Below are 27,918 nucleotides of genomic sequence, written 5' to 3'. Positions count from 1 at the left end.
AGAAAATGTTAAATGTGCACAGAGAAAGTAGACACGGAAACAGTTGTTAAATAAAAGACTGTTTAATAGAAGTGCAGTAATGTACAGCAACGCATGGGAGACAATGAAATACCTAGAGACCTCCTATTGACGTTGACCTGAGCAGACTTAAACACGATGAGGACAGTTCCTACAGCTGTTCCCTGGGTTATCACGGAGCATAAACATCCTCCTGACACTTAAGACGGTGGAGAGAGAAGAGTTTAAAGCAGATGATTCGAAGAGATCCGCGCGGCGGCAGCCCTGAGTAGAGATGTTTAGGAGGCACTGCGGGAACACAGCGACTCCAGAGAGCTTCACTCGTCCACGTTTAAGAGGTGTTGTGCTGTAGTTGTAGCGTCACCGCGGCTCCATCCTCCCGTCTGCTCACGTCATCACCTGAAGTCATTTAGGCCGAGCTGCAGCCAGAGGCGACGCTGTGGCTGGTGGTCGTCTGACACATCAGTCACCCAGGAGTGGATCAGCCTCATGTGTCATATGGTGGACTTGAATATCCACTTTGTTTCCAGGATCTGTGACATTTAACAGCTGGCTGCAGTCAGGATGTCTCAGTGTGAAGAGAAGGAAAATACAGGAGGGCCGTGTACGTGGTTTCTAATGCGTCCTGTCAGGTCATCCTGTGTGTGACCAGTTATAAAGAAAGGGGGCGGATGGATAACATATTTTTACTTCTCATCTGTGAATAAGACGACGCCAGTTCCTCCTTGATCTTCCTTCTAGTTGAGACTCCTGTGCGAGGGATATTTCTGCTTTTACCGTTAATCGTCCTCTTCATGAAACAGCTGCCAACTCTCCTCATTCTTTCTCGGACAGAGCCACCAGGTGAACATCTATCTCGGCCTCAGACAGAATCCTGGAACACAAACACACAATTTAACGGTTGGATTTTTTTTTGTTTTTGTTTGGCCAAATCGTGAAGGCCTCAGAGCGCGCACGCACACACACACACACACACACACACACACAGTCTGACTTGGACATGCTGAGAGCACACTGGACCAAATAGCTCCCACTTTGATCTCATCCCTGGTTTTGGTTTTCGGGAATTTCCATTACAACACTGCCCTCTTTTTTTTCACAAATTTTAAAAAACAATCTTCATGAATTCCAACACATTGCCAGTGTTTTAGAGCTTTAAACTTCCTTCAATAAGTCCTTCAATAAATGCCCCGCTTTCTTTACGATGCCCAGCAGCGGCAGCAGCGGCAGCAGCAGCAGCAGCAGCTGGGTCGTGAAAAGAGCCTTTCACCTGCAGCCAAGATCGTTTTTATTACTCAAAAGAAATGCTCACTTGAAGCTGGGCTCTTGTGTAGTGATGACTCCCACCTCCAGCTCCGAGGGCTTGAAGTCAATGGACAGAACACTAGACAGACATGAGATGGCCGTCTGTGTGGAGACACAAGCGAGAAAACAGAATGAATGAAGAGAAACAAACTCTAGAATGGGGCTGCATGATTATCGCCAAACTTATTGATCAGTATAGTAATCACAATTATTAATTACGATTAAACATCATCTTAGGGAAAACATCTGTATTTTTGTTGCACTACTTTAAACATCAGTTTTTGAACCATTTTCAGTGGTAAATGAAACTTAAATGCTTGTTAATGAAAAATAAAATCGACACAAATAGTTGTGTAACATGGACATGGACATGGGTTAGTAACATGCAACATGCACTCGCTTGTTATTCGCTAATATCACCAACAATCAGATTCATTTAATTCGATTAAACGATTAAAATTTTGATTAATTGTGAAGCCCAAGCATAGAACTGACTAATACTGGTGAATGCTGCCTTTGCTTCAAGTCTGAGGAGTAACGGCTGTGTTTCAGCATCTGTTGCCATTTTTAGCTGCTTCTCTTCTGCTCTGCTTCTCCTGAATTGTAAGTAAGGATTTGACATCTCCTTTATTTATCATGAATATGTGAAACTTACGAATTAAAAAAAAAAAAAAAAAGTTGCATTCGACTTTTGAAGCTAATTCAGCACTGACCACTCACGTGCTTCTGCAACAATCTGATTATCATTTCAGTTGGCCAGAAAAATGTCAAGACATTTACTGATGTTCTCAGTCACAGCTGTAAAATACCCACACATTTCCTGATATCCAAATTAAATCACCACACACATCCTGACTCAACCATCTATTAATTATTTAACATAGTTTCTGCCAATTTTGAAGACTGATAACTATTGGAAATCCTGCAATGTACTAAGCCTTGTCTGACTAATGTCTGCTGATAATTAGGGCTGCCATGGATTTGACAGTTGTTTGTGTATAGTATCTGTACTGTTTATAACAAATCTGTGTCGGCCTGGCTCCTACCTCGATAATCTGCTCATAGGTCCAATCCAGCTTCTTCTTGACCTTCTTCTCCAGGAAACTGGTGGCCTCCGTCTGTTTGACTCCAGCTGCTGTGGCCTTATAGCCACAGTAGTAGCCAGCCGGATCACACTTATACAGCTGTGGGCCCAACTCTTCATCCAGCCCAACCACTAACATGCCTGGAGGAAGGACAAAAAGAGGAGTGGAGTTATTACGGAACAACGCCACCAACTGTTTAAACGTGTTTTTAAAGTGATTTTTGCGCAGTTTGCTTCAAATTTGGACATGCTCTCAAGAAAACTAAACTAAACGACTTTTAACAACCTCAGGCCAAAACACGGGTTCTCGACCAACATCAGTTTTCAGTGATGTCATATGTAAATCTGAGCTGCTGATAAGAGATGTTTTGTGCTGATATTCAAAATCAAGGTGTGGTGAAAACTCTCTGGAAAGCCATTTATAAAATAATCAAACACCAAACCTTTTCATACTAAAAATGCAAAACAGGATCCACACACAGACACTGACACCCACACACGCACCCACACACACACACTCAAACACACACACGGGTATTACTCACAGCAGCCTAGAGGCCTCATCTCAGCGTTCTGCGTATAGACTTGGGAGATGTCAGCCATGCGTTTGCACAGCATGTCCACGGGGATCTCGTAGCCGTACTTATATTTCCAGTTAGATGCTTCATAGCGAGCTCTCTGGACCTGAGACTTGCTGTCGGCTGGAGGGAAGGAACAGGCAGAAACAACGTTCACATGAATGAATTGAAAACTGTAAAAGATAATATAATAGAAAACAATCAGCAACTAACCAAATTACTGCTAATAACATTTACATTAACCTTAACCCGGTCTCTGGCTGGACACCAAAACTACAAAAGAAACTGTTTTACCTTAGTGACATATTTTGCCAACTAACCGCTTAATTAAATCAAATCTGATTAATGGCTGCACTTCCAAGACTTCAGTCTGACACTGCTTACCAGTCATGCCAGTCATAACACAGCCTATGCCCTCAGTGATTTTGAACAGATGTGTGACTGTCATGGCATCCAACAGCTTGTCCTGAGAAAGAGAAAAGGAAAGAGGATGCTAACAGAGAAATGCACAGTCCACCAGAGGTGCAATACTCGTAACGCGAGCTGGGGAACCTGATCGCTGTGAAGACGCCAAAAACGCAAACTTCTTCATGTTTACAGTGTGCCAGATACTTACTGGGACTTTCTTCTGTGTGACAACAACAACACAGTCCTTCCCTCTGATGGCCACGGAGGTCAGTCCTCCCTGGTTGATGGCTTTGAAGGCATACTCTAAAGACAGAGGAAACCGGCGTTCACAAGATCCAACTGGAGACTTCTAACATCATAATGAGCGTGGCAGCGTTTACATCAGGAAGCCAGGTAGCTGATACTTTTACATGCATCTGTATATGGATCTCATCATGTGTATTACGCGCTCAGTGTCTTAAACACAAAGCAAATTATTAATAAACCAGTTAACAATAGTGATGTGTGTTCACTTTCATCAATGTACAGCCACAGTTGCTCTGTGACTTTTCCCCTTATAGTGCTTTCTTTAGTTCAGGTTCATAACACAGTGGTAATAGTTCCTCTGTTTCTCATAAAGCGGGAATAAAATCTGTGATTACTTTAAGGCAACTTGGTATAATGATATTTCATACATTAGATACTTTTACAAATGAAATTCATTTAACTTTGTGGAAGACCCCAGAGCTACATTTAACCAGGCAAAATAGCTAACACAGCTATAATACAAATAACACATTGTTATCATTATTTGCTTGTTTAAAACTACTTAAATTAATGAATAATTACCTATATTAAATAAAATAAATATTCGATTTAAATATGCATTTGTCTCAGACTGAGCTGTGTATGAGTAAGCTTGTAGCCGCTGACTGATGTTAGCCTGTTAGCATAGATGACAGAGCAGGTTCCATGTTTCTCGTTTCTTTCGCTACTCACCGACTTGGTAGAGTCTTCCCTCCGGGGAGAAGATGGTGATATGCCGGTCAAAGCCTGCGCTTGACCCGCGAGACATAACGACTGGAAATAACTGAGTTAAACTGCTGCAGTCTGTAGTTCAAACTAAATAGAGGTGCAACAAAGCCAAAACACGAGAAAACATCTGCACCGGAAGTGATTCTTACCACCGAAGCTTTCTACTTCCGGGTCAAGCTGTAAGCGTTGTAGTTTTTGTATATTCTCGGCCATACGTCACTGTTTATGAAAATCCTTATTAAAATCGCACCAAATCGCAGTTTTTATGGTTAAAATTTTGGACGAAAAAGTAAAGACAGTGATATCTGAAAAAGTGGTAAATGTTTTATTTACAGTTCAACGATTACATCCAACACATTTTATCCTCAGGACCGTCGCTGAACTCCGAAAAGTGTATTTTCAGTGTTTTTTGGTGAGACACAGCCATCTCTGCGGCACCTCATGTGTGCTCCTGTCCTCTGTGTCGTCGTAGGGAATGTGCCACGAGTCTCCTGAAGTCTGGACAATAGTATCGTAGCTGGGGATGCTCTGTTAACACACACATTTATTTGATATGATAAATCTTTCTTTGCATCTAACCACATCTAAGGACTTCCTTCCTATACACCTTTTCCTCACCTGAAACCTGACCCTCCTGCCCGCTGCGACGTGTCCGTCCACCACCATCTGATGGCCCCTCTGCCATTTGAAGAAGAGCCGCCGTGTGGCTCTGTCTGGCAGGCAGGCCTTGTGGTCCCTCATCAGGTCTCTGCTCACAAAGCGACAGTGGTTCCCAGAATGCAAAGTGGCATAGAGGAGGAAGGGGTCATCCTCTGAACTGATGGACAAACAGACAGGCACGTGTGAGGTGAAGGGCTTTAAATAAATAAAAAGTGCAGCAGTATAAAGGGCATGGAGTTCTTCATATTCCCTATTTTTGTTGACTATGTTAGTGCAGCACTTTCCTACAAATACCTTTTAGTTTCAATACATCTTGAGTTACAATTATTTTATGGTTTAGTCTTTTTTGCTGACATGTACTCTCTAGATTGTGTCTTTCATGATCAGACGCTCACATGTTATCAGTGAAGAAGCAATGGGCTTTCTGCTGGATGAGGTTCATGTTGTGTCTGTCCCAGGATCTGGAGGGCTGCAGCATGTGTTTCCTCCCCAGCACCAGAACAGTCAGGCCCTGACGCTCCAGCTCTGACACCACAGCCAACAACTGTAACACACACCTGTTACTCAATACTTTCCTTTATGCTCCCACACACACACAAAAAAAAACATGAATCGTTAATGACTCAAATGTCTACCGAGTGCTCCAGACTCATTCATAAACAAAACCACATCTGAGGATCAAAGTAGAAGCCCATGTTTGAGATAAGAGTTTACACACTTTGCATCCTCTAACGCCAGCCGTTAGAGCGGATGTCTGAATGCAGACTGTAAAACAGGCCATTGAGTATTGAAAAGATAAACAGTAAAGATTGCATAAACAAAGTTGTGGTGCACAGTATGTAAATGACATGCATTCGTATTTGTGCTCACCACATGCCACGCTTTTTTTGGGATGTCTTTTTACATATGGGATGGGAAGAAAAACCGTTTGATGTTTCTGAATAGGCTTCAGGCGTCTAGCTGCTGGATTTCACACCAATTTAGTACATGAAGTGAGACACACAGCAAAAATGATGTTAAATTGCCGTGTAATGCGAAAATACTAAGCTTTGTGGCACATTTGTTAATTTCCTGACTGTTCATCTGGCAACATATTAATAAAAAAAATGGATTTGGTTTATGACCAAATTCTAACAAAGATAGAGCAAAGATATACATTTGGACAGTGACACAATTTTCATGATTTGGACCACCTTATTAGATTTGAAATTAACAACTAAGAGATGAAGCTGAAGTGCAGACTTTAAGGTTTAATTCAAAACACTAGTGATCCAGTGCCACTGGAAGCCCTGCACGTCCATGCCATCACACTGCCTCCACCATGTTTTACAGAAGATGTGGTGTGCTTTGGATCATTAGCTGTTCCAAACCCTCTGCATACTTCTTTGTTCCCATCATTCTGGTCTTAGTTTCATCTGTCCAAAGAATGCTGTTCCAAAACTGGGCTGGCTTCTTCAGAAGTTATTTTTTGGACAAAGTCTAATCTGGCCTTGCTATTGTTGAGACTGATTGATGGTTTGCACCTTGTGGTGTATTTACTTTCACAAACTATTCTGTTTATTGTAGACTTAGATATGGGCACACTGACTTTCTCGAGAGTGTTCTTCACTTCATTGGATGTTGTGGAGGGTTTTTCTTCAGAGCGAAAAGCGTACTACAGTCATCTACCACTGCTGTCTTCCATGAAAGTCAAGCCCTTTTTGAGTTCCCGAGGTCACCAGTGTGTTTTTCTTTTCACCGAATCCAAACTGTTGATTTGACCACTCCCAACATTTCCATCATCTCTCTGATGGATTTCTTCTTTTTGTTCTTTTTGGTCTATTTCACTTCCATTGAGATCCTTAAACTGCATGTTGTGGATTCACAACAACAGCTCCAAATACAAATGCCACACCTGGAATCAACCCCAGACCTTTAACCCGCCTAAATGACAAAGGATTATTGAGGGAATTGCCCATGCAGCCCATGAAATCGCTTTTGAGTCAACTGTCCAATTACATTTGGCCCCTTGAAAAGTAGGTGACTACAAATTAAAGAGCTGCAATTCCTAAACCCATCCTCCAATTTGGATGTGAACACCCTCAAATTACAGCTGAGAGTCTGCACTTTCAGCCACCATGGAGTATACAACTGTATTTTGAACATGCCTTGGTAGACAGCTAAAATAACAAAACTTGTGTCACTGTCCAAATACAGCAGTGTGAAAACGCGTTGGCCCCCTTCCTATTTTTTGCATGTTTGTTACACTTAAATGTTTCAGATCAGGATAACACAGGTAAACACAAAATGCAGTTTTTATTATTACGGGAAAACAAATTGCCCCCTTAACCTAATAACTGCAATCAAGTGTTTGTGATAATTTGCAGTAAGTCTTTTACAGCTCTGTGGCCCACTTTTTAAGGTCAGGCCACAGCGTCTCAAAAGAATTCAGGTCATGACTTTAACTAGGCCACTCCGAAGTCTTCATTTAGTTTTTCTTCTTCCACTCAGAGGTGGACTTCCTGGTGTGTTTTGGATCATTGTCCTGCTGAATAACCCAAGTTCTCTTCAGCTTGAGGTCACCAACAGATGGTCGGACATTCGCCTTCAGGGTTTTTTGGTAGACAGCAGAATTCGTGGTACCATGAACATATACTGTAAATGTATTCATTTATCAATTTAATTATCACAGCAAGTCTTCCAGATTTTAGTGTTGTGGTGATGTTCTTTTTCTGAAATGTGGTGTTACTTTTACACCAGATGTAATGGGACACGCACCTTCTAAAATAAATCAACTTTTGTGTCATCAGTCCACAGAGTATTTTCCCAGAAGTCTTGGGGATCATCAAGATGTTTTCTGGGCAAACTGAAACAAGCATTTATGTTCTTTTTGCTCAGCAGTGGTTTTCGTCCTCTCCTGGGTTGTTTTCACCATTTGTGGATAATGACTCTCACTGTGGTTCGCTGGAGTCCCAAAGCTTTAGAAATGGCTTTATAACCTCTACCAGGCTGATAGATCTCACTGACTTACTTTCTCATTTGTTCCTGAATTTCTTTGGACCTCGGCGTGACATCTAGCTTTTGAGGATCTTTTGGTCTACTTCACTTTATCAGGCAGGTTCTATTGAAGTGATTTCTTGATTGAGAACAGGTCCACACCAGTCATCAGCAGAGGTGGGTAGTAACGCCTTCTCCTGAGTGACTAATAGCCACATAATGCCCTGCCTACTTTGTTTGATGTGCTAAAAAACAGCACATCAAATTTGAGAAAGCATGTGTGTAGGTAACTTTAAGACAACAACATTAAGTTAGTGAAGCTAACTCACGATGTGAAGTAGCATGCCAACTATGTGGTGAAAGCTCTGCAACACAATTCTGTTGGTGTGGGTTTTTCTCTGTAACACTGCCATAAATGCGATTTTACTCAATATTCAAAATGAAGTGATTATTAGCTGTGTGTGTGTGCTTGGCATGACTGTAGCCTTTGGCTTCAATCATTTTCTACTTAGCCTGCCAAATATTTATCAGAAGAATTCATGAATATGCGCTAAAAAAGTCCAAATCATTTAAAAAAGAATTATCATAAATCAGAACTACGGCCCGAAAACGTCACAAATATGAGCAGAAAAGTCATTTTTAATCAGATAAAATTCACAACGAGATAACATTATGATTAGGAGAAACCACATCCGTTACGTCAGATGTTAACATCCTGAGATAAAATCAACATTTAATCGCAAAATATATCTATGTTTTCATCAGTTCATTTTTGTAAACTCATAAAAATGTGCTTCCATATGTTTCCTTTTGATCCAAACACAGGGCCATGTGGGTTTGGATTTTTTTCCCCCCTTAATAATAAAAACCTTAATTTAAAAACTTCATTTTGTGCTTATTTGTGTCATCTTTGTTATTTTATTTGTTTGTTAAATGATCTGGAAAGTAAACCCACGTGGAGCACACATGCATAAATTAAAGAAGGGAAAGATCAGATCAAATGTTTGTCCTTACCTACCCCTACTCTTATTGGCCATTTTTTTTCTGATCGTTAACTGTATACTAGTGGTATTAGTATTAAGTCCAGACTCACAGAACCGTCACCACGGTGGTAGTCTTTAGACTTGTGAATTGTAAATTCTACATGTATTTTCATATTTCAGGCAAACCCCTGATTTCATTCATGCATTTGAATAAAACACTACGGCTCCGGCTCTGATGTAAATTTCTATTCCCTTTGCATTCATTTTCATAATTTATTTAGCTTTCCCACAAACTCGATGACGAGATAGGGAAATAGGTTTGTCTGCCTGTACTTTCCTCCGTCTTGCAGCCGCATAATAGATGAGAAAGATGTGACATATTGTTTGCAGAGAGACAGATCATAAGCTGTCACAGACACACACACACACACACACACACACACACACACACACACACACACACACACACACACACACACACACACACACACACACACACACACATCCTGACAGACAACTGTGGGCAGGCAGACAAGTAGGCTAGGTGTTGTTAAAATCAGGTACGGGCCAGTTTTTAAGGCGTCTCCTACACACACATCTATCACTCACACAAAAACACACACTGCAGGGTTAGTCATTGTGCAACCGACAGAAAAGCCCCTGGGTCGGACAGCCGCGCATGTAGGAAAAAACCACTAAGATCTAAACTGTAGAACTGTGTGCAGAATGAGCACATGCACTCAAGGCTGCTCCTGTAAAATAAGTCAGCTCAACTCTCTTATATGTTATAAATAAATCGTGCATGCATGTGCGACTGTGCATGTTCTCTCACCGTCTCCGACCGCTTGGCCCTGTCTTTGGTGATGTTCGCTACATTCAGCCCATCTACAACCACATCAAAAGCCGGCTTCCTCTTGACGAACGTCTTGAACCGCTTCAGCTCCTGAGCGCAGATAAATAGACAGAGAGAAATGAGTGATGTGATATTAACAGAGATATCTGCTATAATATAAAGGTCAGTGGGGGAGTAGTTATAAACAAAAAGACAAAGATGGGAAAATTACATGTGGTTAATGTTACTTATTGTACAAAAAGCATTTATAATGGCATTATTGGTTTGTGTAGCTTAACCAGACAATGTAAAATATGGGACATTAACAGAAGCCTCGTAATATAACGCTATGCTGAGAACGACAAAGGATACAAATGCAAAGTTATATATTAAATACACTGAGCCAGAAGGTTTTCATTATGCTGTCGTCACAATGCAACAAGACGTGAATCTGTGAGTTTGGTTCTCGGATCTTTCTCAGGCCTTTTTGCCCATAGTGTCAATGCTTACATGCTGAGATTCAGCAGGTAATATGATCTGGCATAACATTATGACCATCAACAGGACGAGTAAATAATACTGACCATCTTGAGACAGTTCAGTGTTCTGCTGGGAAACTTTTAGACGTGGCATTATTGTGTATGTTACTAAGACATGTACCAGAAACCTAGACCAGACCAGACACCCCCACCCCACAGCAATGACACGCGATGACGTGATACAGCAAAAACGGTTTAGGAACAACTCAAACAACGGCACAGGAAGAAGAACGGCACAAGGTGTTGACCTGGCCTCCAAATTCACTAGAACCCAAACTGATCAAGTTTCTGTGAGATGACCACAGAGGCCCCTCCCCTCAACCCATAGGACCCAAAGACCCCCACTAACAACATTCTGTTATCAGACACCACAGGACACCATCAGAAGACCCATGTCCATTCTCTGATGAATCACAACTGTTTTGGAGGCACAAGGGAGACCAATGATGGGATATTGGGTGGTCATAATGTTATGTTTGATCAGTATATGTACAGTCTGAATTACCATGCAAAAGTAAGTGGTCAGCAGGCTGACTGGAGGATGAAGGGAATTGTCATTAGTTTTCAGTATCTGTCAAATTCTAATGTTCATGGTGGGGCCCATGATTGTCTGCACAGAACAACTGATGTAGAGGTGTTTCAGTAAAAATATGTCAACATAATCAAGGGTCAACATAATCAAGGTCTGCAGTTTATCCTCATAGGAACCATCAACGTCTAGCTGTCTTAGCTCTAATATAGACAGAGTATCATAAAGTTGTAAAATAAAAGATAATAAAGCTATTTTAGTCTTGGCCTCACGAACAAGTTGATGCTTAATGGTTAAAAGTTGATGGTTAAAAGTTAAAAGTGAAATGCAGCTACAGAGCATGGGTAAGAGCTGTTTTAACTGGGCAGAGACAGGAGGAAGTAAATAAAAGCCTTAAATAAATATGGTTTGAACTCTCTAAGTCTTAAAGTGAATAACAACTGTCCGTTTACACACGCTGACATTTCTGCAGCTATGAGCCATCTGGCAGTCCTCACATTTGCTCACCTGCATTTCCCATTAATGACTACACAGACAAGACTCAGAAACGTAGACGTCTAAGTACATTTGGACTCGCTCATTTCTAATAAATGACCGTCTTTGAAATGCATCGACCTGCTGAGCGCAATAGCAGGTGGCAAACTGAGTCTAAGTGAGTAAGTGCAGAGAAAGCCCGCAGAGCTCTCTAACAACAACATCAGGAGTTTGTTCCTTCTTGGAGTCGAGAAGCGTGTCTGAACTCCACCTGTGAGATGGTTGGCTGGTTGTCTCACTGGCTGATCACAGGCCTGCCAGTAACACTCACTCACACACACATATATATACCTAGCCTTTCCTTCTCAGTATGAAGATGGCAGCGTGCCAGCTGGCAGCACAACTAACACTTTAGTGTTGAGTGAAGTCTAATAGCTTGTAGATCGTGCTCAGTTAAACTGGGTATGTTTTCTATACCTTGAGAGACTAAACATGGTGTCAATTACTCTGATATTGTTACATTAATTCAGATTGTAACGTGGTAGCTGCTTTTATGCACTACGTTAATGAAAGCTCTAATTTCTTAGAGTGGTTTCTGCATGTTTCCAGGGTGGTTTTGCTGGTTTCAATTTAGTTTTTATTGTTAGTTTTACTTTTAGTCTTTCTATCTTTTTTTCTTTTTTTTTTATAGATAAATGTTAGTATTAGTTTTAGACTTCATTGTTATAATACGGGAGGTATCTGTCAGGAGCAAGAAGTTCGGATTAGGTACAACAACAAAAAAGAAGACTTTGTGAGAGCAGCTGACTCAGATATCCCAGTCTCAATAAACAGTGTCCATAAAAAGAACTCATCCCCTTCGATTTAGAAATCTGTTTTCACTTTGACGGTGAAAAGCTTAGTTTAAAAAAAAAAAAAAAAAAAAAAAAAAACGTTTGTATATTCTCGTCAAAAAAAATAGTTATATTGAGCTTGACTCTATTTATAAAAGCAATAAAAAGGCAAACATCCAAGGGAGTGAATACCTTTTAAAGGCACTGTATGCACCAGCTGCATCTCATGGTTTCCTAGTTTAAACAAGACTAAAACCAAAGACATTTCCTGTATATTTTTATTTTAAGTTTAAGTACAAACTATCATTTTAGTTGACTTTTTTCTAAAGTTCCATTTTCCTTTTTTATTTCAGTAGATTGAAATGATTTTGACATATAATAGTTTTCATTAGCTATAATAACTGGGACACATTATAAGTGCACAGTTCATATATCCCATCAACTTTCTTAAAAGGGGCCCAAGTACAGTACATGACTAAAAAAAAAAAAAAATCATGGGGAAAGACATCTGTACGTATTCAGGGCCTTAAGCTTAACTTACCGTTACTGCAGCACGTAAGAATGCAGCAAACAGCCAAGTTACAATTTGTTGAATCTTTTTGTGCCATCTGATACTTAAATATCGATACCGCAAGCCTTCTTTTGCACTGCAGGGAATTAGTCAGGCTTCATCTGCATGACATGGGGAAAAATGTTCTACTTGAATTTCTCATAATTTCAGACCGCATTTTATGATTCTGACCCACCTGGGAGCACAGTTCTAGTCACTGCCTTAAACACTGTGCTACTGCTTAGCACCATAACAGGAAAGTTGTGCCTAAGCTTAGAATAGGCCTCCGGCACGGGAACATTGTTAGTGCTTTCACTTTTAGATAGCAGCAATATGGAAATAGGCTGCTGTGAATTCCCCTGGACTTGAAACTTGACTGCATGCGCAGTATCGTGAGTGCACAATCAAAATGTGAAAATGTAATAAAGGCTGTAATATTCCTCCTCTGATGGAACTGTGATCTAGATAAACGCCTGCCAGAGCCTGCTGCTCGCGATCTTATCTGTTTAGATTGTTTTAGTGCACCACACAATAATTAATTCTACAACAATGTGCAGTTACACAAGCAAAGTGGGAAAACCTGACGGGTGTTTTGAGTGGGCGGCTAGAAGAAATGGATTAATAAGATGGACATGTTGAACGTGAGGGATTAGTCGTCACCGTGAAGATTTCAAAATGTAAAACAGAAAGGAGATTTAGGGAGAAAAAAAGAAGAGAACGAGAGCAGGAGAAGAAGGAAGAGAATGATGCGGAGAAAGTCCAGTATAATTATCCAGGGACTTTCCAGAGCTGACATGTGAAACCAGCTCATTGTGCTGCTGTGGATTATATGACTGCTTAAAACACACGCGCGCACACACATGCACACAGCCTACAGTACTACTTAAGCCCACAGAGAACAACAGTATTCTGTAAACATATCCAGCAACATTACCACTGACGTGCATGTACCCAGTTAAAGTGTAAATCTACGATAAAATACAACCAAGCACATAGATTATAATTAAATCTATCACCTTCAGCTATGACACTATTTAAAAGAACTTCCTGTTGGGTTTTAGTTATCTCAGCTCAAACACTCATCTTTAGTTCCACCTTATAGTAAGTCTACATTTTGAATTTGGTTATACGTTTTACATTTAGGATAGCAGCCATTCATGCATTAAGTAAATTGTTTATGTTAACAATACACATTTAAATAAAATTATATGACAAGTGATGTTTGGAATAAATGAGGTCATTTAACTGGTTATTAATGCCCTGTATGTAACTCCTCATGGTTGTTTTGTTAAACAAAACTAAAATAAGACATTTCCTATAAAGCTTTATCCTATATTTAGTTACATCATCCGTTCAGTTTAGTTTCCATAGGTTTCATGCGCAGATTTGTTTTATATTTAGCAATCCTCTACACAACTGCCACAACTGTCTGTTGTCAGGTGCACAGCAGCCCCCTCTAAAGGAGGCTTTAGGCTCTTCAGGCTGCAGCTCAACTTGACTGTGAAAAAAAAACACCTTTCTTAATCTATTCCCTTCACTACATACACTCACCGGCCACTTTATTTGGTACACCTAGTACCTAGTAGCATTTTACCTTCAGAACTGCCTTAATTCTTCGTGACATACAGTCAACAAGGTGTTGGAAACATTCCTCAGAGATTTTGGTCCAGATTTGTCGATTGCACATTTATGATGAGAATATCCCGTTCCACCACATCCCAAAGGTGCTCTATTGGATTGAGATCTGGTGACTGTGGAGGCCACTGGAGTACAGTGAACTCATTGTCATGTTCCAGAAACCAGCTTGAGATGATATGAGCTTTGTGACATGGTGCATTATCCTGCTGGAAGTAGCCTTCAGAAGATGGTCCACTGTGGTCATAAAGGGATGGACATGGTCATCAACAATAGTCAGGTAGGCTGTGGCATTTAAACCATGCTCAATTTGTACTAATGGACCCAAAGTGTGCCAAGAATATATCCCCCACACCATCACACCACCACCACCAGCCTGAACTGTTGATACAAGGCAGGATGGATCCATGCTTTCATGTTGTTTACGCCAAATGCTGACCCTGCCATCCGAATGTCACAACTGAAATCGAGACTCGTCAAACCATTTTGGTGAGTCTGTGTGAGCTGTAGTCTCAGTTTCCTGTTCTTAGCTGACAGGAGTGGCACCCGGTGTGGTCTTCTGCTGCTGTCGCCCATCTTCTTCAAGGATGGACGTGTTGTGTGTTCAGAGATGGTATTCTACATTCCTTGGTTGTAACCAGTGGTAATATGAGTTACTGTTGCCTTTCTATCATCTCCAACCAGTCTGCCCATTCTCCTCTAACCTCTCACACCAACAAGGTATTTTCGTCCACACAACTGCCTCTCACTGGATATTTTCTCTTTTTCGGACCATTCTCTGTAAACCCTAGAGGCGGTTGTGAGTTAAAATCCCAGTAGATCAGCAGTTTCTGAAAAACTCAGACCAGCGCATCTGACACCAACATTCATACCACGTTCAAAGTCACTTAAATCCTATTTCTTCCTCATTCTGATGCTCAGTTTGAACTTCAGCAAGTTGTCTTGATCACCTCTACATGACTAAATGCCTTGAATTGCAGCCATGTGATTGGCTGATTAGCTATTCGTGTTAACAAGCAATTAACCGGGTGCACCTAATTAAGTGGCCAGTGAGTGTACATGATCATGATGAGACATGATTGTCAACTTGATTAGTTTTCTCCTGATTATTATTTTCTGAGATGAGACATTTGCAGGGTAGTGAACTGAAAAGCAGATGAAGCCACAGTATGAAAATAATTTTTCTGATTGAAAATTTTAAAGTCTGTTCTGATTTTTGGGATCTGATGTTTATATAGTCACTGTGTTACTGGCATCAGAAGAAGCTCCTACTGACAAACAGACAAATTTGCATGCTGGTAGGCTACTTGGGTGTACACAAAACTCCGAAAGCTCATCAAAAAGGAAACTTTACGCAACTGGACGATTGAAGATGGCAATTTTTCTTGAAACGGCATCAGAAAGGAGTTGACTAAAACCCTGAATAAGAGGTAATTTCCCGTTTATTATGTAAATTACATCGTATAGACTAAATAATGGCTGATAGATTGGGCTATTTTGCATACAGGTTTCTATTTTTGTGGTCACTGAGAACATAGTCAAAATACTGAGCGTTTGAGATCAGTCAGCCTTGGTGCGTGCCTCGGCACCTATCAATACTTAAAAATACACATGCTTTCCCGGTAGCTGTGACAACTCTAGTAATCGCTACGTACAAACAGAAAGACACACTGCTCCACTTCCCCTTCACCTTGATACCCTGTCTCTGCCCCCTTCCCTGAATCTGTTACCTCATGGATGTCTGAAGCAATCTGTTTGCCCCTAAAATGAACTGCCTTAAATAGGGAATGAATGAATTCTACTTACACCACATGTTTGCCTGCTTTATGTCTGCTTTGCAGGGGTTAGTTGCGCTCCAAATTCACATGGCGCTCCGCATGATGGAAATCCCCCTAATTTAACGAACTCAAGAAACAGACTCCCCCCGACAACCAAAAAACATACAAAATGCTGTGTTCATAAATTAAATATGACATATAATCAGCCTCATAGTCGTGAGTTTCTTTTTGGAACTGTTTCAGGTGAATAACTTTGTTTTTATTGTAATTGTGTTATAAAAAAAACACACAGCCTGTACATGCCAATCCAGTGATGTTTGTTGGCTCTCCACATGGAGCGCTTGTATTCATGGAAGTAATGATTGGAAAAATATCATTAATTTTGTGTTTAAGTTTCCTCGCCATTGTGCGATGTCCTCTTACTAATCTGTTTGTAGTATGCAGCTCTCCATCAAACAGGTTGCATGAGTCCTAAATATTTGCAACACTTTAAATCGTCAGCCTAACGACTCTCCGTGATATATGGGCCGGTCACACGCCACATTTGTTTCCCATGACAGAGAGGAGCTCTGATCTCTCCCATCTCAAAGCGTGCATTTTATGTTTCGTTTTCCCTTCCTAATTCACAGAAAACGTGCGTGCAGATGGCTGCACAAGGCTGCAAACGCATTTCCCCTTAAACAAATATATTTTGGGAAATATGCTGATTTACTCTGTTGCCGAGAAGCGAGGAGGACCACACTCATATCTGTCTGTTCAGTATGAAGCTACTGGAATGATGGCTGGACGACGGGGGGAGAACAAAAAGCCTGGCTTTGACTAAAAGTAATGAAAGTCACCTGCTAGCACCTCCAAAGCTCAAAAGTATGTAATTACTTTAGTCAATACAAAGATTTTATTAAGCTACATTAGCTTACCCAAGCCCAAAGTTTATTTTGTCTAAGTTACATTACACCCGATGCTTTTTATGCTTGGGTTTGTACAAATGCAGCAAACAGCATATAACACAATGGGATTTATAGGTACTGGTGGAAGCATTATTTTAAAAACTTTATTAGGTTTGAACCAAGATAAGATAGCTAGCGCCAGCAGCTAACCAACTATTTGATGACAATAAAGACAGTGGTATAAACCTCACCGAAATGTCAAACTAGTCATTTAATCTCTGTAAGCAAGTAATTTAATTACTTATTGTAATTGTTATCTACAACTTTGCTAAAGGTAATTGTCCCTGTATGCTAGCAAGTTTAAAGAACAGGAAAGTGTACTCTGACATTAGTGAACGGCTGCTGTACCAGTTAATAGCCTTATCCCTTATTAACAGACTATTAAGGCCTGAAAAATATAAAACGTGGCTCAAACAACTGGGCCATATCATCCTGCGAGGCTTGGACTGATTATGATATAAATATCCTAGTTGTCCCAGCCAAGAGGAATGAATCAATGAAGTGTTTGAAGCAGAAGGACAGATGGCTGCCTCTCTGTGGCTCACGCTAAACTTTCTCAGAAACTTAAAGTCTGCCCAAAAGAGATTTGTACAGAAGCTGTTTATGTCTCATTCATCTGGACAGTGAAAGCAGCCATTTGAACCGTTCCACAGCCCCTCCCCGCCGCTTCTCATGAACCAACAGCGCCATCTAGCAGTAGTTAGCAAGAGTGTGAGCAATCACTAGTGTGATGCTGATGCTGATGATAAGTCTGGTTCAGAATTTGGACAACTTACATCAAAAAGCTATTTTCAATTTCAGGATAACTTATTTCCAGAAAAAGATAATAATACTATTTTAATCTGAAAATGGCTTTAACTTAAAAGTTACAAAACTGTTTTTAAACTAAGCACAATTACTCAAAGTTTATTTGAATGCAGCTTTTCATAGACTTTATGAACAGTTAAATAAATTAATATAAGTTAATACAATAAATGTATATTGTAAATAATCTGTTCTTAGCAATTTATAATTTCATAAAGAAAATTATTATTGTATATTGCGTAAGTCTAGAGATGTTTCTCTGCTTTAAAAATGCTTTTTATCATGTATCATTACAGACTCCTGATTTGTCTGTGTGTGTTTATGTGTGTGTACCTCTGGATTGGTCTTTCTGAAAACATCTTTTCCCTGGATGATGTCAGCCATCACTCTGTCCTTCAGCTGCTGGTACTCCTCAGTGGTGAGCTGGATGGACTCCAAATTTGAACCACAGCACTGACACACTCCCCTAAACCCACACACACACACACACACACACACACACATATATATATATATTTATATACACACCTCAACATAGGGCATCACAAAGAAGGTACTACTTTAAAAAAAAATGCAGAATTTTACAGAAACAGATCAATATCACAGAATTTGCATTGAAACAGGAAGTAGTTTCATTACTTTGGAGTAGCGATGGTCCATCTTCCAGTCCACGCCTGTCCTGCGAGACTGCAGACGGGATGTAGGAGGCAGATAACAGAAATATCAGAGTGAGGAGAGATCATACTAAGTTCAAGAAAAATCTCTTCCGGTATGAATGTCTCTTTGATATATTGGTTATATTATGATTCTTAAAGGAAGCCAGCCAGTGTAGTTGATTTGCTAATTCATGAAGGTAAAATGTGCATCCAGCCTCACATTAGTATATTTATCAGTCTGTTGTACCTTTCAAACCAGGTCTTGATGCTGCTGGCGAGGCTGTACTCGGGGTAGATCTGGTTGTTTCTCATGTGCAGCAGAATGTTCAGCAACCTCTCCTGATGTTCAGCCTGAGACACGGCCTCCGTGCCCTCTCCTTCCTCCTCCTTAATCTCACTCGGTCCCTTAAACAGAACACCCCATGTGTCTTGGTTTGGAGTCAGGCCCTTTTCAATTAGTTCATCATAAAGAGCCCAGGCGGTGACCATGTCCCTGTGTAGCACTGCTGCTGCGATGATATCGCCGTAGTTGCGTGGTGATAGAGTAAACACCTATTGGGATGAAAGTAAAATTAGACCCTATGTACCTATGTACTTCAGCTCTGTTATAAAATGAATCAGCCTTTTGATCAGGCAAACAGCTCCTCACCTGTTTAAGCTCCCGCAGGATGACTAGGGCCTCCCTCCACCTGTCCGTCCGAGTGAAGGACTTGATGAAAAGACTGGCAGCTCCGGAGTCCAGAGAGGGAAAACTCCTCAGCATGATTTCATAGATATCAAATGCCTCAGCATCGTGGCCGCCACTCACACACAGCATCAGATACCTTAGTAATAGCTCATAAGACAGTGTGCCTGTCTCCATGGCTACAAAAGTCAGCAGCGACCTGTGACACAAACGCACACGTTTTTAATTGCAAAAAAAATACTTTTTTGCTTGATTGTATTTTTTTCTTTTTACTGAACCAACAAGGACAAAACAGGCACAACATGCACATATGTAATGTAATGATGTTTGTTATTTTACTATAAGTAAAGTTGGAACTTCGGAACTTAACAAAACTTAGAGACATCTTCCTCTTACTTCGCAATATCCAGGTCTGCCCCAGAGGAGAACATCGTGTGCATCATCTGGATCTCAAAACGTTGGTGATTTCCCAGAGACTCCTTCAGCTTTTTCCACTCAGCAGCAGGGAGCGGTCTGTCAGGAACCTGCAACTTTACTAAGAAACGTCCATGTTTTAATACAGGAAACTCAAACAAATATTGAATCACACTTCAATGTAGACTTAACTAAATAACTGACAAAATGTGGAGTCATGCATTTCTGTGATCAACTAAATTGCATTTATGTTCTGAAAGACAGACTTTGCACTAGAACTGACAATGATGAAAATATGAAGTTTTTCTGAGTGGTGACTATCAAATTAGGGAATTTATGTTCATCTCACCTGTACTCTCACTTCTAGCTGCCCTCTGATCAGACTCATCCTTATGCTGCGCCTCATCCACAGAAGACAGAGACGCTTTCATCTTCAACATATGTGCCATCCTTTTTGCTGTCCCAGCAGCAAAAACAGATTTGGGGAAGGAAGGCCTCCGCTGAACAGAGGTACCCCTGCCTATTTCTTCCAGTTCATCATACCATAGTACCTGTTTCTCCCGTCTGATGCTGCCGTTTTTCATCCCACCTTGTCCATCAGCCTGTCCAGTCTTCCCTCTGTCAGTCTTTCTTCCGCTTAACTTTGGGTTATTGTCTCTCGTACACAGAAAGCGTGGAGAAGGAGAAGGCTGTGATGGATTCCACAGAAAAGTCCTTGAGAAAGCTGGACGTCCTTGGTGGAAGAAAGGCTGTAAGGACTTTAGACATATTCTGACTTTTAATATCGAGGTAGAGCCCATGTTAGGATGATCAGGCTGTGCAACTGGAAAAACCTAATGTAACCTTTTTTTTATTAATAAGCTTCTCGTTTACAAATCAAACCCTTACGTAGATTTAACGGATTTAGCAAACTGCAAAACTTTTAATTCGCAAAAAAACTAATCGCAAAATTGACACTTGCTGCAAGTTACATGGATCAGAGACTTGGGATTGAGAATAGCTAGCTAACCTTGGTATTTTAGTAATTTAAAGACAAGTCGCTGGTTCGACAGAGTATTATAATTATACAGTTATAAATGCGAATCACAACACCCCAACAATATTCTGTGTGAGTTACTAATTCTGGTCCTGTCCGGCTAAAAAACACTTTCACAACTACAAGAAGGCATGTCTACAGTCGCACAACTCGACGTCATCAACGTAAGACGACTTGGTTTTTGAGCTGTCGCAAGTTTTTCAAAATAAAGGCGTAGAATTGCTTCCTGACTTCATAATATATATTGCCCATAAGTCTCTGCGAGGGTAAATTATAACGAACTTTATTTGTCAATTAAACCAAAGTATTCACATCTGAGGAGTGTGCCTTTCTTCATATTTATACACGTTACTTATTTTGTTTTGGAATTGAGAAACATCTCACACCGGAAGCGGATTTTGTTGTTCGACTTGACGTTGTTTGGGTATTTTGGCTTAACAAGTCGTCTTCTTGAATAACATGATATAGTACTACTAACAGACAACTAGACTATCTTCGGAGCAGATATGGCCAAAGAAGAACAGCCTCTCTGGTCAGATATTCTGAAAAGAAGAATAGCAAACTCTAAACAAGGTAAGAAGCTATATCATGTCCATGTCGACTAACGTAAGCTAGCTAACTTCAGTGTACGTTAACAACATAAACTTAGTCGTTTAACCCAGTCATTGATCCAGATATTCAGTACTTTGGTGATTTTTGTGATTGTGCTAAGTTATTTCTGTTCCATCTTCCCCCTGTTGCTACAAAGGCGAGAAAAGCGAAGAGGAAACGAAGGAAGAAGAAAATGAGTTGTTCACCAAATATTACACAGAGTGGAAGGAAGGAAACGACAAAGACAAGTCCTACAAGACCATCCCACGATTCTACTACAGGGTATCATTTCAACACATGCCATTCTTTGACTTTAGCTGGGGATTGAAACAGCAAGCGACTAAACACTGCCAAGTACTATATCTCCCTCACAACAGTTGTGAAATAGTAAATGTGCCTTAGGTTGGAAGAAGGGCATTAGAATAAGTCAAAACATTTAGATATGTAATTAGGACATATTCTTGTGTGGCAGAATGCCCCTAATGCAACCCCCATGCCACGTCAACCGTGTTATTTAACAGCAGCTATCAGAGATTTAATTTAAATATACCAAGACTGGCTGGTCCGACTCTTTTATTTTGAAAACAGACAACTTGATCCTAAGGTAGACATGCAATACAGAAGCGATAATGATGATGGGCATTACAAAGATGATTATGATGCTGATCAGATAAAAATCTGAGAATGATGAGGCTGTGTAGTATTAAATGTAACTATGATGATGATGATGATGATGATGTTCTGCAGTTACCAGCAGAGGATGAAGTGTTACTTCAGAAACTGAGGGAAGAATCCAGAGCTGTCTTCCTCCAGAGGAAGAGCAGGGAGCTTTTAGATAATGAGGAGCTTCAGGTAAAAACACCTGAAAAAGCATAATAACTTACTCCTGCATGAAAAGCTACACTGCACAGTTCTTGTGAGGGGCATCTTCTCTGTTGTGTTTTTAATCGTTCCGCTTGTCTCTCTCTAGAATTTGTGGTTTCTGCTCGATAACCACCAGGTTCCTCCACTGAGCGGAGAGGAGGCCATGATCAACTATGAAGCCTTCCTGCAGGTGGGGGAGAAGGCTGGGTCCAAGTGCAAGTAAGTAACAACCTGTGAAGGCTTACTGATTTACTTTGAAAGGGCAGTTTGAGTTAACGATATATGCTTGATCAAAGGTGTATCATGGGAAATCCCATCTCGATAGCCTTGCTTTTCTGTATCCACTGAGTATCGAAGTGTCTTGATTGCACCTATTACTGCATATTCAAATCAGGTAAAATCATAAAATCCGAACTGCGCTGAAGGTGTGCTCAGCCGGTTGTGGAGTTTGTCTGGAGTCTGGTCACATGTTTGCAGACTGTCAGTAAAAATTAACTTTAGAACCAGGAAGTTGATCCATATTAAACACATGGATAATCATAATGGCTGTCGGTTTAGAATTTAAAACCACTCAAGGAAGGAGAAGGAACATTTTTCAGCAACATTTTTGTGTGTATAGAAGTGACAAGTAATAAATATTTGAATAACAATGTCTTAAATGGTAGTCTACATTTTGTCTATCTGTGTTTCAAACAGAATAGCTAAATATAATATAAAGAAAACATTTGTCCATTCTTCTCTTTTTTTCTTTACTTCAGGAAATTCTTTACAGCCAGAGTTTATGCCAAGCTGCTGAACAATGACCCATATGGCAGGATCTCCATAATGCAGTTCTTTAACTATGTCATGAGGAAAGGTATGGACCCTCATTCTTTCTTCTGCTTTGTCTCTTTTGACATTTCCTAGTGTGATTAACATCTACAATTGGTACTACATATATTGAGTAGTCAAAACAAATGCTAATCAATTTCAGACTTCCTAATGAATTTCTTACTTAACTGTCTTCATATTAGATTTTGTGAGTATGTCACAGCCCTCGATCTGAATGTTTGCGTAGTGTCCAATGTGTGGTCACTGAATGTTGCTGGTTCTGCTCTAGTGTGGCTGCATCAGACCCGAATAGGCCTGAGTCTGTATGACGTGGCAGGACAGGGTTGCCTCAGAGAGTCGGTAAGAATCACCCGTAATGTAACTCAAGCTGCTGTTTGGTTATAGCGGTACGGCAGTGTAACAGTGACACTCATCCTGTTTAGGACCTGGAGAACTACATCCTGGAGCTGATTCCCACTCTGCCTCAGCTGGACGGACTGGAGAAGTCCTTTTACTCCTTCTACGTGTGCACTGCAGTTCGCAAGTTCTTCTTCTTCCTCGACCCCCTCCGAACAGGTGAGAATGAATACACATACAACGCCGTGTACCCCAGTCATTAAACCTTATTACATAACATGCATGACTAAGACCAGTGGGAGCTTTGGGTAACAGCATGACACAGTGGAAAAATAGCCATGTACCGAGATAACGAGGCCATGTTTTAAAAATGATGAGGAAATTGATAAGAAAGCAAATAATTCACATTAAAAAACAATATTAATCACATTAGTTTGCCAGTCTACAGATATGTCAACCAATGTCAACATTTGTTAATGGATGAATGATGAAACAAGTTCAAAGTTGTCAGGCTTTAATTTTTTTGATGGTAAAAATCTTGAATATTTTTCCAGGAAAGATTAAAATCCTAGATATCCTGGCCTGCAGCTTTCTGGATGACTTGTTAGAGGTAAGGTTTCGGTGCCACTTGGAAGCTTGAAACCATTGTTTTTTTTTTGTACTTCTACATCAGTCTTTTGACTAGGAATTAGTTGTGTTTCTGAAGTATTGTGCATTATGTTCAAGTTTTTTAGAACACTCTCAGTAGATAAAACTGAAAGTCAATGACTGTGTAATGGGACTTCTTCTCATCTCATACTGTTATTTCCTCTTTCCAGTTGAGAGACGAGGAGTTGTCCAAAGAGAGTCAGGAGTCCAACTGGTTCTCAGCGCCGTCCGCTCTTCGAGTCTATGGTGAGTAAATGTCTGTGTGTCAGAACTACGTTTTCCAATATCTTACTTTTGTGAGATGATCCTCTGGAATAGTACAGTACAGTAGGTGTTAAGGTTAGGTACCTCTCAGCAACCTCACAAAGCAATTAATTTTCACAGTGACATGTGGACATTATCCTGGTGCAGGTAAACTAAAATAAACTACACTTTTTTTTTTTTTCATTTAATCCTGTTAGGTAAAATTAAGCGAGGAAATTGGCACAAACACATGGACATTAAACAAATTGCAAAAGATTGTCTGCCAGTTTCTGGCAGCTGTTTTGTACGGGACGAGTTGCCATGCCAACTGCTGGAGCATTCAGGATGATTCCTGCTGGAAATCCAGACACATCTGCCACTGTTCAGAGTAGCATCAGCCTCTAGGAGCAGGTTTACTAAAATAAAATGACTCCCACTCAGTGACATGATGGGCAGAGAGCTGAAAGCTGCAGACATTTAACTGTACATTAAGCCTAATTCTCAGTATTAGTGTAACAATTATGTAATTTTCTTCAGCACCACATCCAGAAGACCTTAAGAAATGTTAAAATGTGGAAATTTACGAGGGTTTGAAAATCAGCCATTAGTGGGAAAAGGGGCGCAGGTTGTTGTGTTGGTTTCAGTGCTTGTTCTCCAGGAAATAGTGTTTGGCTTTTATTCATACCAGTGTGATGTATTCAATATGTACTGAGGAAAATTTAGCACATGTAGTTCAGTTTTAAATTCAGAAGTTAGCTTGTTGAAAACCTAGAAGATAAACATTTAAATGAGCGGTGCTGTTCTCTTATCGGTTTGTCAGCTGTATGTGTATTTGCAGAGTTGATTCTGGTTCAGTAGAAATGAAACAGCATCCCAGAGGTTCACTCCAGACACTGCGATGTGTAATCGTGTTCTCCATGGATCTTGATTTTTACGTGCACCTCTCCAGGCCAGTACCTCAACCTGGATAAGGACCACAACGGCATGTTGAGCAAAGAGGAGCTTTCACGTTACGGCACAGCCACTCTCACCTCCGTCTTCCTGGACAGAGTTTTCCAGGAGTGTCTCACCTACGATGGAGAAATGGTACAACCAGCAACAGCTATTACTGCTGTTCTTTGAGTGTTTGTGACTCTAGAGGATCAACACCATCCTGCCTCATTTGTTGGTTTTGGTGGAATTAGATGGCCTTGTTATTGTTCACCTGTTTGCATGTTAATGTTCAACTTGAGGAAAAGTAAAATCCCGGCTTTTCATACAGCAGAGTTTCCTCTTTAGATAGCTGACTTACATCTGAAAATTATTAACTTGCAGAACTCGGTCTCAATTTCCTGAACATAACAGTTTCTTCTTCTTCTTCTCTTCCAGGATTATAAGACCTATCTAGACTTCGTATTAGCCCTGGAGAACCGGAAGGAGCCAGCAGCGTTGCAGTATATTTTTAAACTTTTAGACATGGAGAATAAAGGATACCTCAATGTCTTCTCACTCAACTACTTCTTCAGGGTATCAGCTGCACACCACTCACACAAACACTGTTATGGGGGCAAAATCAAGGCTTTGATTCAAACAATTCAAATCTGTTTTCATTGCTACAGCAAAATCCTTACATCCAGAATGTTTACTGTAATTATTTAATCGACTCATTCTCACCCTAAGCTGATCTTTCTAAAAGGCCATGTTTGTGTTAAAAGTACAATGATGTTTTTTTTTTTTTTTTTCCTTCAGGCTATTCAGGAGCAGATGAAGATACACGGTCAGGAGCCTGTCTCATTCCAGGATGTTAAGGTGTGTCACACACACACTTTTGTTCCACTTCACCCATGGGTACCCTCCGCTGACCAGCTCCTTAATCATCACAAATAGCTTCCTTTTACTTTTAATTTAACTCTAAAACCACGTCTTCACCCTAAAAGAATAACTCCCCATCACAATATAAAATTGAGGACAACATCACAGACTTGTTAAACTACTTCTCATCCACCACGTTGAATGAATGGCAGTTCAGTGCGGTTGCTGAAAATGTCCAGAAGCTGAAAGTTGCCTTGTATTTGTTCCTCCTCAGGACGAGATCTTTGACATGGTGAAGCCTAAAGACCCCTACAAGATTACGCTGCAGGATTTGGTGAACAGCTGCCAGGGCGACACGGTCGCTAGCATCCTGATCGACCTCAACGGATTCTGGACCTACGAGAACAGAGAAGTGCTGGTTGCCAATGACAACGACGGCAGCAACACAGCTGACCTCGAGGACACTTGATGATTTAGTGATTTGATATAAGAGAAAAATCATTCATTATGCTCTGTGTAAATATTGTCTTATCTTTACTTTCCTGTAAAGAAAACCTAATGTAATAATATGTAATATTGTATAATTTTGCCTATAACTCCTTCTCAATAACACCTCTCCATAGAACCTGTGTCCTGAGCTTATTTCACCATAGTATCATCAATATACACTACGGTCAAAAGTTTTGGAACACCCTAATTTTTCCCTTTTTTTTTTTTTAACTGAACATTATTCAGTTTGTTGTGTCATTGCACCGTGAAATGAAAGCATAGAACAAATAAGCAATTTGAGTTGAAAAAGAAATCATGGAATCAATTTATAGACCAAAATGTATTCTAAACAGATATAACAGCTGAACACACTCGTGGCATCTTTCTACAATAGAAATCAAATATTCTTCAGAAAGTTCTTCTCAAGTCTGTTGCAGAAGTTCCCATAAATGTGTGGCACTTGTAGGTTGCTTGGCTTTCACTCTTCTGTCCAGTTCATCCCAAACCAGCTCGATGGGGTTTAAGTCTGGAGACTGTGCTGGCCACTCCATGTTTTCAAGATTACCATCCTGTTCTTTTTTCCTGAGGTAGTTTTGTTATAGCTTGGACTTGTGTTTTGTCATTTTCTTGCTGTAGGATGAACCTCTGACCAACTAGGCGCATACCAGAGGGTATTGCATGGCGCTGCAGAATGCTGTGGAAGCCGTTTTGGTTCAGGGTGCCGCTCACTCTGTACAAGTCACTGACCATGGATCCAGTAAAACAGCCCCAGACCATCACACTTCCTCCTCCATGTTTGACAGTTGATGTCACACGCTGTGGAACCATCCTCTCGCCTACTCGACGGCGTACAAAGATCCTGCATGATGAACCGAAGATTTGAAATGTGATTCATCAGTCCATAATACCTTCTTCCAGTCTTCAGTTGTCCAGTGGTGGTGTTTCGTGGCCCAGGAGAGCCTCTTTGTCTCATTCTGACATCTGCAGAAGTCTTCTCTTCACAGTTGAAACTGAGACTTGCTCACTACGACTACTATTTAGCTGTGCTTGAAGCTGTGGTCATGCGAGACGCCATCACGCAAGCTGTTAACTCCCAGTAACTTGGCCTCTGATTTAGTTGTGGCTTTGGGTCGGTCAGACCGCTTCCTGTCAGAGTTTCCCCCCAGTCTCTGAGCCTTTTGATGGTGAAGAAAACTGTACTAACTGACACCTTGACTTTCTTTGCAATTTCCCTGTAGGAAAGACCTACATTTCTAAGTGTTATGATGGTCTGTCTCTCTTCCATTGTTAATTGCCTTTTTCTCACCATTTTTGTAGCAACACACTACTTTCTGCAGCACAATACTGTTCACTTGATGCTCATGAGGGTCTGGTACCACAGTGTGTT

The 27,918-nt window shown here is 40.6% G+C and overlaps 3 protein-coding genes across 3 annotated transcripts; 1 reads left to right on the top strand and 2 right to left on the bottom strand.

The window, feature by feature from the left end:
- Positions 1-46: 46 nt before the first annotated feature.
- Positions 47-4,565, bottom strand: psma6a (proteasome 20S subunit alpha 6a). Its single transcript, XM_047611295.1, has 7 exons — positions 4,372-4,565; positions 3,602-3,696; positions 3,370-3,451; positions 2,953-3,108; positions 2,370-2,548; positions 1,331-1,425; positions 47-892 (listed from the first exon to the last, which is right to left on the bottom strand). The coding sequence occupies exons 1-7, from the start codon at positions 4,445-4,447 to the stop codon at positions 835-837; spliced, it is 741 nt and encodes a 246-aa protein (XP_047467251.1). The 5' UTR covers positions 4,448-4,565; the 3' UTR covers positions 47-834.
- Positions 4,566-4,711: 146 nt separating this feature from the next.
- LOC125023781 (protein only RNase P catalytic subunit) lies at positions 4,712-20,876 on the bottom strand. The gene is made up of 10 exons (XM_047611294.1): positions 20,052-20,876; positions 19,685-19,823; positions 19,253-19,487; positions 18,851-19,155; positions 18,587-18,634; positions 18,281-18,413; positions 9,859-9,969; positions 5,463-5,611; positions 5,026-5,224; positions 4,712-4,935 (listed from the first exon to the last, which is right to left on the bottom strand). The coding sequence occupies exons 1-10, from the start codon at positions 20,500-20,502 to the stop codon at positions 4,807-4,809; spliced, it is 1,899 nt and encodes a 632-aa protein (XP_047467250.1). The 5' UTR covers positions 20,503-20,876; the 3' UTR covers positions 4,712-4,806.
- A 261-nt stretch (positions 20,877-21,137) lies between these two features.
- Positions 21,138-26,667, top strand: ppp2r3c (protein phosphatase 2, regulatory subunit B'', gamma). Its single transcript, XM_047610300.1, has 13 exons — positions 21,138-21,311; positions 21,487-21,611; positions 22,077-22,181; positions 22,300-22,412; positions 22,952-23,049; positions 23,293-23,363; positions 23,447-23,579; positions 23,915-23,970; positions 24,179-24,254; positions 25,201-25,337; positions 25,620-25,757; positions 25,980-26,039; positions 26,317-26,667. Exons 1-13 carry the CDS (start codon positions 21,245-21,247, stop codon positions 26,509-26,511), a joined length of 1,374 nt encoding a protein of 457 aa, XP_047466256.1. The 5' UTR covers positions 21,138-21,244; the 3' UTR covers positions 26,512-26,667.
- The last annotated feature ends 1,251 nt before the right edge of the window (positions 26,668-27,918 follow it).

This window comes from Mugil cephalus, chromosome 17, assembly GCF_022458985.1.
Source record: "Mugil cephalus isolate CIBA_MC_2020 chromosome 17, CIBA_Mcephalus_1.1, whole genome shotgun sequence".
NCBI lineage: Eukaryota > Metazoa > Chordata > Actinopteri > Mugiliformes > Mugilidae > Mugil > Mugil cephalus.
Note: the sequence above shows the minus strand (reverse complement) of the source record. Positions and strands in the feature narration are given on the sequence as shown.

Bases quoted from the DNA above. Each gene is read 5' to 3' on its own strand.
- psma6a (XM_047611295.1), bottom strand. From the start codon at position 4,447: ATGTCTCGCGGGTCAAGCGCAGGCTTTGACCGGCATATCACCATCTTC. The intron at 3,452-3,601 runs GTAAGTATCTGG...TCTCTTTCTCAG, and splicing joins TCACACAGAAGAAAGTCCCA to GACAAGCTGTTGGATGCCAT. The intron at 3,109-3,369 runs GTAAGCAGTGTC...CCTTCCCTCCAG, and splicing joins TGTTATGACTGGCATGACTG to CCGACAGCAAGTCTCAGGTC.
- LOC125023781 (XM_047611294.1), bottom strand. From the start codon at position 20,502: ATGGGCTCTACCTCGATATTAAAAGTCAGAATATGTCTAAAGTCCTTA. The intron at 19,488-19,684 runs GTAAGAGGAAGA...TTTGTGTCACAG, and splicing joins GCAGACCTGGATATTGCGAA to GTCGCTGCTGACTTTTGTAG. The intron at 5,612-9,858 runs GTGAGAGAACAT...TGTGTGTTACAG, and splicing joins GGGCCAAGCGGTCGGAGACG to TTGTTGGCTGTGGTGTCAGA.
- ppp2r3c (XM_047610300.1), top strand. From the start codon at position 21,245: ATGGCCAAAGAAGAACAGCCTCTCTGGTCAGATATTCTGAAAAGAAGA. The intron at 22,413-22,951 runs GTAAGTAACAAC...TCTTTACTTCAG, and splicing joins AAGGCTGGGTCCAAGTGCAA to GAAATTCTTTACAGCCAGAG. The intron at 23,580-23,914 runs GTGAGAATGAAT...ATATTTTTCCAG, and splicing joins CCTCGACCCCCTCCGAACAG to GAAAGATTAAAATCCTAGAT.